This window comes from Sturnus vulgaris, chromosome 5 (genome assembly GCF_052056855.1).
Source record: "Sturnus vulgaris isolate bStuVul1 chromosome 5, bStuVul1.hap1, whole genome shotgun sequence".
Classification (NCBI taxonomy): domain Eukaryota; kingdom Metazoa; phylum Chordata; class Aves; order Passeriformes; family Sturnidae; genus Sturnus; species Sturnus vulgaris.
The window spans coordinates 38,036,002-38,046,001 of NC_142247.1; the positions used below are offsets into that span (position 1 = coordinate 38,036,002).

Genomic DNA, 10,000 nt, shown 5'->3' on the forward strand with positions numbered 1-10,000 from the left:
AAAATACCACATTGAGATGGGATATGGAGTTTTTATAATATTTAATCAGATAGTTTGGCTCATGTAGTTAGGAGTCTAGCTTATGAATTGCTTCAGAAACAAATATGTAAGCCAGATACATATCATTCCCATTTCACAGGTGGAAATAGTGAGGCGTGGTCCCAATGAGACCCACCTCCTGGCAATTACATTAAATAGCCATGTGCTCAAATTTTTTGGACAATCAGACAATAAGGACTTCATCAAAGATTGGGATGGCAGATGTGGAAAATGAAATACACTCTTTTTACACCAGCTGTAGTGTCAGTAGGCAGTCAGACAGATTGCACTTGAATTTAGCCCTTCTCCAATTATTCACCAAGAGAGAAAACTGTTTGCAGAAGCATAGGGCAGGAATAAAAAAAAATAAAGACTAATAATAAGAAATAGTTCTATGGGCATATCAGGACTTTGGTAAAATTACATGCTGATATTTTAGGACATTCCCAGTTCTCTAATAAATTAAAGATTAGACCACATGTGTGCCTGAAATCAGAAAACATACTTTCGTCTACTAGCACAACATCTGCTGATCTGGTAATACCTGCCCTGAAAGTCCTATATATGAACCTAATAGAATTTTGCTCTTTTAAGCCTGCAACACTTCTGCATACCTTTCCATAATTTTAACTTCTGTTTTAAATCAGTAGGAAGAAGCATTTTTGCCTAATATGCTGGGGTCAATTTAAGTAATAATAAGTACAATCAGATGCAGTAAGAAGTTTTCTATTTAACTTACATATAATCAATATGCTTTATGGCACCAGCTTTTGCTATAGGTGTAGTAGCTGCATATTTTTATATCACCTTTTAATACAAACTTCCTTTACAGCATGAGAAAATTATTTTCTCTTTCAAAGAGCCAAAATGCATTTCTAGTGGTTTAGTAAATAGAACTACAACATACAGAAACATAAGTTTTGTTAACATCTAATTCAAGACTTCACATAATAAACAAACTACCCCCTATAATTTTTCTCATCCTTTTTTAAATAATCACGAGGAAAAAACAAATAAGAAAGCAAAACTTCTATTTTTTCATCAAGATAACCTGAATGCTAGCACCATGTTTTTTCTTCTAGAAATGCTATTAATATTTTGTACCAATAAAATGCTAGTAATGATATACTAACAAAATGAAACTGCTTTGAAGAATTAACATTATACGTAGTCAATGGAAACAGTTTCTAAGCAATAAATTCCCATAAAACATTTAAAAAATATTATCTTGGTAGCATTGACTTAATGAATGCTCAAAATGCAAGCTCAAATCTACCCTGTAAAGCAATCATGGTTTTTTAGCAACTATTTTGACCTTAGTGACACAAACAATTAATTCTACAAACTTAATATAAAAATAAAATTCTACATCTAATGCAGAATAATCTTTCAATGTATTTAATCAAGGATATGCTTTTTTTTTTTTTTCATGTATTATACATTCTAGTATCTAACACTGATTTTAACATACAAGGAGAAAAATGAAAGTGAAAAGCTCAGAAGTATCTGAATGTACACATACAAGACAGAATGCTCACCGTAAGAAGAAACAAGTCTGGGCAGATTACACTTTGCATCATATTGTCTAAATAAAATTGTACATTCACTTTAGCAATATTTATAAATCTATAAATATCAACAGCAAGATAAGAAGTTGTTTACGTCCTAGTCATACATCTTCAAAGCTGACCTGATGACTTGTGACAGCACCCAATCCATTTATCACCAAGTATATATTACAATATATTGTAGAATTACTGTCATTCTCTCTTGATACATGGATGAGAAATAACTCCCCAATTTAAGCCGAACTTCTCATTTCTATATAAAGACCACAACAACATAGTTCATCAAGAAAATAATAGGAGTGTCCGAGCTCCATATAGTTGCCTACAAGAACATAATAAAATCTGTTTTACCTTATTTACTTTCTATAAATCCATACATATATAACTTAAAAAAATTAACTTATTCTAGTTGGTCTTGTATATAGTCTAAAATTTCTCTTGTTTAACTTTCCCCAGTAAATATTCATGCCACAGTAAAAACTTACTTTGTGATTTTACTCAGCTAATAAACCTGTTCTTAAGCATTAGCATCCCTTTACATAGCTGCCCAGTTGAAGGAAATTACTAAAACCAGCAATCATTTATTTGCTTCCTTTAGAAAAAGCTATAAAAAACTTGATTTGTCTATTTGAAGACTCACAATGAAATGATTCAGAGAAGCCAAATCCAGAATGTTAAACCATGAGTACATCTTGCACATATTTAAACAATAAAAAAAAAATCTTAAGAATAATAATTTCTAGGGTTTCCTCTGTTTTTCTGTGTGTCAAAGTTTTCCAGACAAGTCACATATTACAAATACCATTTTAGAGAGTTCATACAGTGACAATAATAAAAGCAGCCATCATTTTCCTCTTAATTCATATTTCAAAAGGCATCTGGTCAAAAACAGGGGAAGAAAAAGAAACAGAAAAAGGAGAAAGCAAAGCAAAAGTAGCACAAAGCTATGCTGAAGGACATCCTACCGTATGTTTACTACTGTTTATGTTTCACATCAACATATTTTATAGAAGGATTCATATGCCTAACTCAAGTTGTATTTAAATCCTATGGTGCAGACCCTACCATAAAATGCCTCTTGAGTCCTATTAACTGTACCCATGGTTTTACTTTGCCTGTCTGCTTATTTAAGATCTAATCACAGTTTTGAAGAAAAGATTGTCACTTCTAAGCCTGTCCCCTCAGAACCTGTCTGTTATTAGTACTCAACTGGATATTTTCATCTTCAGTTGTAATTCTCTGTGGTCTTTGCAAATGCCATCTACCAGAATCTCTGGCTGTATGGACAAATTGGCTACACATGCCTAGGACTGCTACTTTGAGAAACACGTAAGTGGCACATTATTCTATTAGCATTTTTGTGTTTTAAACTACTTCACTTAAATTTAGTTTTCTAAACATATTCACCAATTTGATGCACTCTTTCTCAAAAAAGATTTTAAAATTCTGTTATAATCTGAACACTTGAATAAAGATGATGGCATGATTTTCAATGAAAACAATATTAAATTTTTATGTTTCCTTGTGCGTATACAATTTTACATGAAAAGAGTATAAAAACACAAGGTGTGTATATATATACATATATATATATACACATAATCATGTATATATAGAGAGGTAAAAACCTGCTAAGAACATAATAAGGACACTGAAACCTGTATTTCTTCAGACTGTCATACTGTAAAAGCTCGATTGCTAAAACAGAATACACTTGAATTTGAAACAAGGCACGGATTTAAGCCTTAACAACTTCTCATATTTCAATCTACAACTATTTCCTTCTTCCACATTTTCTGTCACCATTTAAAATATTTAACTATAAACGTAGCTAGTGTACACTGCTTAATTCAGCACTAAAAATTACTCAATTTTAAGAGCTATTATGACCTGTTATTTCAGAGGCCCGTGCACATGCAATGTATCTATCATGTTAAAACATGTTTCTATAAAACAACGTTTTTATAATATTTTATCTAACAGAAGACAACTTTCCTTCCATTAATGTAATAACCTGACATTGTAATGAAAAACCGCAGCATTTAAAATTAAGAGTTCGAACTCCAAAGGTGCTGAGTGGGCTCAGCAAATGAAAGGATGAGGCAGCAAAGACTTTCAGGAGTTTGAAGCAGGTACTGGGCACTCTGCAGAATCAGACCTCAAAATTAGGTTGTTTACCAAACAGTTTGGGCTTCATGCATTAGCACAATCTGTGCTCACTGATGGAAAGGCAGCTCCATTGGTAAACAAAGCAGGAGTTTAGTTTGTTCAGGTTTTAAAAGGAAATCTTACAGCGACAAAAGTTAATGGATTGCATCTTGTAATTAGGTGGTGTCAGCAGCCCAAGAACGGTTGAATTTTACAGTTTTAAACATAACAGCAGCTCTCCATTAACTTGTTCGGAGCACAAACAGACAAACTTAAAAAATACGAAAAATATGTTTTCAAAATGAGAATGGAAACAGACCTTCAGAAAAGCTGCTTCTTCTCTTTTCCCATGTTTTCGAAATTACACATCCATATTACAACTCACACACACGCAAGCGCACAAAGGCAGGAACACTGCCTTTTTTATTTCAGTGCTTTTGAACTAACCAACATTTAATTAAACCTCTGACAGCAAAGGATCTTTATTGAGAAAAGTCACTCTGGTCCCTTCACTAGGGTCCCTTCACTGCCCAGCTCTGACTTTGGCACAATTCACTGCAAGCGAAGCAAAGTCTCAACTAATGTGGCCCTCTGGTGGAAAACCTCGCACCACGTCCTGCACGCCCGAATCGCACAGTAAACTAACAGCTCCTGAAAACATTGCACTGCAAGGCTTCGGCACAACTTTTATAAATACGCAGCGGGATTTTAATCACCAGGCAAGCGTGGTGGCATGCAGCCATATCAGCAAGATGTTGCTGCCACAAGAACACGATCCTTCCATTTCAGCATTATCGTGCACTAAAACAACAGTAAATAATGCCCCGTGCTCTTCACTTCCACGACACTCCACATTCAGCACGCACCGAGGGTCTCCAAAAAGGTGCCCCTCTGAAAACAGCCCTTTATTTGTTTAAAAACAAACAGGAAACAAAACAAACTTACCTGCTGTTGTTGCAGATGCAGCAGTTCTACTGTGCTTACTTCAGTGCTCGTGTCACCACTTGATCTTCCATCTCTGCTGCCAGCATCTAATTGGCTGCTTAGAGTGCTCATTCCATTTTGATTCATTGAACTGTTGCTTATTGTCTCTGTCGCAGATTCCTGCATCATGACTTAATACCTAAAAGTGATTAAGAAGTATCAATTAACACACGCGTTACACCTTCACACTTCCATTATCAAGATGTCCCTCTCTGCCAATTACACAGACAGCATCTTTAGAAGAAGAAAAAAGCCTCGCAGAGCCGTTTACCAAGAAATGCAATGCAAACTCTGCTTTCATACAGCTGCTAATCACTGGAATTATGATTTCTATAAGCAAGCTTTGTGTGCTTACATTTAACGGCCAAAATAACACACCATGCACGCAGCATGGTCAATAGCATTTATGAACGACTACGTTTTAAAGTCTACCTATAAAACCAGTTTAAGTGAAGGCACGATTTCACACACTGCTCTATATTTCCTATTATCTATCTTTGACAACCATGGATGACTATACAGCCTTATTTAAAATATTCACTATCTTGATTCTGTCAGAATTTTACAGCATATCTTATGCAAGGCTGTTGTTTAATGATGCACAGCTAATCATACAAAATTAAAATTTTGTAAGGGTGTTACAAATCATATGGTATCAACCAATGATAAATAGTATAATGGGCTTCTCCTTTTTTGTGACTAAATAAAATTTTGCCTCGGAGGCATTTTAAGAAAAAGCTCCTGCTGCAAACACGTCAGATATTGCCTATTTTTTTAATCAAACGCCTGATATTCATTTATTTTTCTGACATTTAAAACATTTAATACTGTCCTTCCTGGGAAGTAATTAAGCTTATGCATGAGCAGCAATCAAACTGTTCACTTGAAGATGACTTAAAACTCAATTTTAACATAGGCAAATAAATGAAAGATATAAAATTAATTTTCCAGGCATGTATTAGATATGAAAGCTGGAAATAAAATCTATCAAGAATATCACTAATGATTGTGCTAAAAACAGCATAAATTATGCATATTACCTTCTCTACAGTAATAAATGTTTTATCATTTTCACTGCATAAATATACTGTACTTTCAGGATAGCAATGAGATGTCCTGCCAAGATCAGTTGAAATCTTTGCAGTAAATAAAGAACCAACGTGCCCTTACAAACCAGAATTTCAAGGCGCATTTTGTATCTGTAATATGGAAAGGTCAGCGTCTCTTCTCAGAGCCACCAAAGTCCTCTCCTGCTCTTGCAGGGTCAGAATGGAGCTCCCTTCCTTCATCCTCACTCCCGACCCACTGACGAGTCCTCACAACAACCTGGCTGAGCTGTGATTTTAAAAAAAACACCTCTGAAGGGAGAGGGATGTGTAAGCAAACTCGGGAAAGGAAACAAAGCTTGCTGTTTAGCCTAATTATTTAACTTAGCTATTTTTTCCTTTGCAAAGTATGAGCAACTGCCTAGCCTTAAAAAAAAAAAAAAATAAAATAAAAAAGGCAGGAGAAGAATCATTACAACTTCAACTGTGCGCATGGGGTACTAATTAAAATGCAGTATGAATTACCACAAACAAGCTCCTACAAGACATAGCAAAAGTATATATTGTGTGAAAAATGTTAAAATAGCAAAAGATGAGTTATTTAAGGATGATCTGTTCAGAGATAAACAGGATGCAAAAAACCTAAACACAAACACAGTTACCATAAAGGAGAGCAGCTGTTACAGCCCAGTAAACAACAGCAGCACCAGATGTGTTTATGAAGAAACAGTCCTTCTAAAACACTTATGAACATCAGCGAAGAAAAATAATAGAAATGGAAAATGTGATACAAGCAGTGATGAATTTTACAAGGCAAAAACAAAGCTAATACTCTTTTCTGAGATTAGGCAGCTAATAAGTATTCAAATTAGGCATAAATTTTACATGTACAATGTTTAAAATATTCAGAGAAAAGGGTCTGATTGCCCTTAGTAGTTATATGAAAATTCTAATGTGGATATGCCACAACTGTGGAAGCAGACAGCCCTTTCTGATTTTTACAATATTTACTTTCAATAAAAGGACATGTATATCAGAGTGGAAATTTATTTAAAACTTCATCAGCTGTATCGTTACAAGGATTTGGAAATTTGGGAAATTCAAATGTTAATCCTCTTTTAGTCAAACAAAGATTTAACCAACAGACAGGTTCATCTTTTACAAATTCAAACGTTAGACAATAACAGTGGTACATTTAGCCAAGCACATTAAAAGGGCAAAGGGGTGTAAATGTTAGATAATCAAAACATTACAAAACACCTAGAAATGTAATGAATAAATACATCATCCCTCCTGTTTTTACATCTCTCTGACTGTTTCATTGCAATTAACAAAGAAGGGTTAAATGTCTTCCAGTTCACATTAACCAAAGGGTTTTATGTCTTGTGAATTTTGTATCCTTGCAAAGCCCCAGAGTGTAGTTCAGACTCTACATTTAAAGTTAAAGTGCCTGTGAGCCAGCAGAATCGGCTTTAACGTAACCTGACCAGTACCACTACTCTGGCAATAGAAAACAACAAATCCGATCCAACAGCTGGGTACAGACAGAATGAAACTACAGAGTAATAACACTAGAAAGGACTATTTATTTTGAAGTGAAGACACACTGAAATATTTTTATGAAGAAAAAAGAGACCCTATAATTTCATGTTAAAAATAAAGTGTGTGTGGGGGGGTGTTCCTCTAGTTTTAAAATGGTATTTTAAAAAACAAACTAAAACTTCGGCTAGAGTAATGCACTGTGTTGGTTGTCCTCACTGTCGGAACTGAAAAAGAGCTACTAGAGAAAGCAGGAGCATAAAGTATTTTTCTTTTCCATTCTTTTCTCTTTCATAGACATACATATATACGTGAGTCTATGCACTTGTGTGTGTATGTACTATCAACTCTAAACCCCACAAAGTGAAGCACTGAATGTATCTAAACAAGGAACATGTCTATGTATCAGTAACTTACTGGCAGCAAAATAATTCGAACCTGCAACATCTCACTGAGCAAACTAATGTACTTTTTTCCTTGTTTTTGTAACAGTAGTGCAGACTGTTACCAAAATAAGCATAAATAAACACAAAGGAAATAGATGGGTATCAGCCAGATACTAAGGCCGTAAGTTTGGTAATTCAAATAGGACAAGAAAAAATATACCGGTCCCTGTTTACATACATTTATACACATTCATACTTTCTAATCCTTCTCTTTTCTCTTGCTGTCACACTCGCTGTCAGTCATGAGCATGCCTACACAGGCACACATGCACACAAGCACCCACATTCACAGACACATTCACCAGCACCTACTTCTGTTGTGATTCTCTAACTCTTGGTGCCAATGGTGGGATATAAGTTTTCCTACCCGGCATTTGAAACAAAGGTATGGGGAAAATATTTGCTGCTGTCTGCAAGAGAGAGTGAAATTGTAAATCATTTTAGAGCTGGGTTGCACTGCAGGTTGAGTACTTAATCCTGCCAGGGTAGCCAAGCTATCACCCATACGGAAAAAAAAAGAAATACTCCACCTCGTTGAGTTAGAAGCTACAGTTTTACTTTTCTCCCCTGCAGTGAACTGGACATTTTCTGCGCGCCCAGGCGCCCGCACGTGCACGCGTGTGTGTTTTAAGGCAGCAAGTCACTGTACAGATACTTATTCTCTACACCACTTCCCTTTTGAAACATTAAACTGACACTGGAACTGACTGCACAAGATTGCATTTTCTCTTCCTAAACAACTTGAATTGAAAGGTTACTTAGTGTAACAATATTTACTTGCAGAATTGTGTTGTTACCAAGGGTATAATGGATGGTGGCTATGCAGGTTTACGCAAGAATGAGTGAAGCATGAGGCATTAGCCATGTGTTTGACATGTTTCAAATTGCTATAATCCAGCATTAAACACACCCAGCAATTCATGCCATTTCTTGCAGCCATAATCTTGAATAAAGCGTGCACAACCACTTATTATATAAATTAGTATATGACTCCCTGTTATAGTCACAACAGTGCTTTTGTGTTTATTTTGCACCAAGACGGGGTCTTTTATTTGTACAAATAGCAGGATAGCGCACCGTGCCGCTATGAAACCTCCTCGGTTTACGACAGGGCGTGTGTCACGCCCGGCTGACGGGGTCTGTGGTGCCCGGCCCGGCCCAAGCCCGGCCCGGCCCGGTGGGTGCGGCCCAGGCCCGGCCCGGGGCAGCTGCGAGAGCCGCTAGGGGGCGTCCCGGCCCGCGCGCCTCGGCCTCGGCGTGCCCCGCACGTGCCTCTCACGCGAGGCCCGGCCCGCGCGGAGCCGCGCGTGCCCCGGCAGCGGCGGGCGCTGCCAGCCCCGCGGGGCCGGCGCCGGGAGCGCAGCCGGGCCGCCCGCTGCTGCCGGGCCGGGCCGCACCCCGGGGCCGCTGCTGCCCGCCCCGCACCGCCCCGCAGCCCGGGCCCGCTGCTGCCTGCCCGCCCGTCCCGCACCCCGGACCCCGGGCCCGCTGCTGCCCGCCCGCCCGCCGCGCACCCCGGGCCGCACCCCGGGGCCGCCGCTCTGCCCTGGCCGTAGGGTGCCCACGCTGGGTCATCCACAGACGTGACACACCCGCTTCCCTCCGTAAGACGGAGCCCAGTCTACAGCCTTTTGAAACTGGACTGTGATGTAAAAGCAGAGGTGAGGAGCTAGGCTTAAATAATAGTAACTTTTGTGCTCTGCTGGAATTAATTCATCATTGACACAAGGCACAATGCATCTGAAGTCTTGCGCTGGAGTACGCTAAAAGCCTTTAATACTTAAGATTGCTTAATAAATCAAAATGCCAAATATTAAGGACATAGCTGAATGTGTGAGAACAAAAAATTTGGAAAGCTAAGAGAACATTTGTAAAGGTGTTTTGGTTTCTTTATCTAAAGCAGCTTTCAAAGCTTGAGGTAAGCAGAGACAAGTCACTGCACCATTTCTAAATATTTTTAAAACACTAATGAGGTCAAACACCATTGTAATACTGTAAAATGAAGTATTTTTATTACTAGGTGTAAAATAAATAACTGTCTGGCTCAAATAAGTTTTCCCTGTAAAAATGTGAGAAATGCCCAAATACCTTGTGCTGGAAGTTCTTTCAGAAAAACAGAGCTTCCAGTTGTAAATTACAGGACACAGAATAATCAGAAAGGATTATCATCTGCATCAGTGATCAAAATCAGCATCTTTCACGAGAAAAAAAAATAATTTTCATGGTAAAA

The 10,000-nt window shown here is 37.7% G+C and overlaps 1 protein-coding gene across 14 annotated transcripts in view; it reads right to left on the reverse strand.

Annotated features, from left to right (window-relative positions):
• FOXP2 (forkhead box P2) overlaps nt 1-10,000 on the reverse strand; it is a 394,712-nt gene that overhangs the window by 182,607 nt on the left and 202,105 nt on the right. For 13 of the 14 annotated variants that reach the window (XM_088165468.1, XM_088165467.1, XM_088165466.1 and 10 more), the window contains one exon: nt 4,701-4,878. In XM_088165468.1, coding sequence (XP_088021594.1) covers nt 4,701-4,868 — 168 coding nt within the window. In that variant the 5' untranslated portion in view covers nt 4,869-4,878. Of the gene's footprint in view, nt 1-4,700; nt 4,879-10,000 lie in introns of those variants that run through there. The other variant, XM_088165469.1, reaches the window with a different exon arrangement.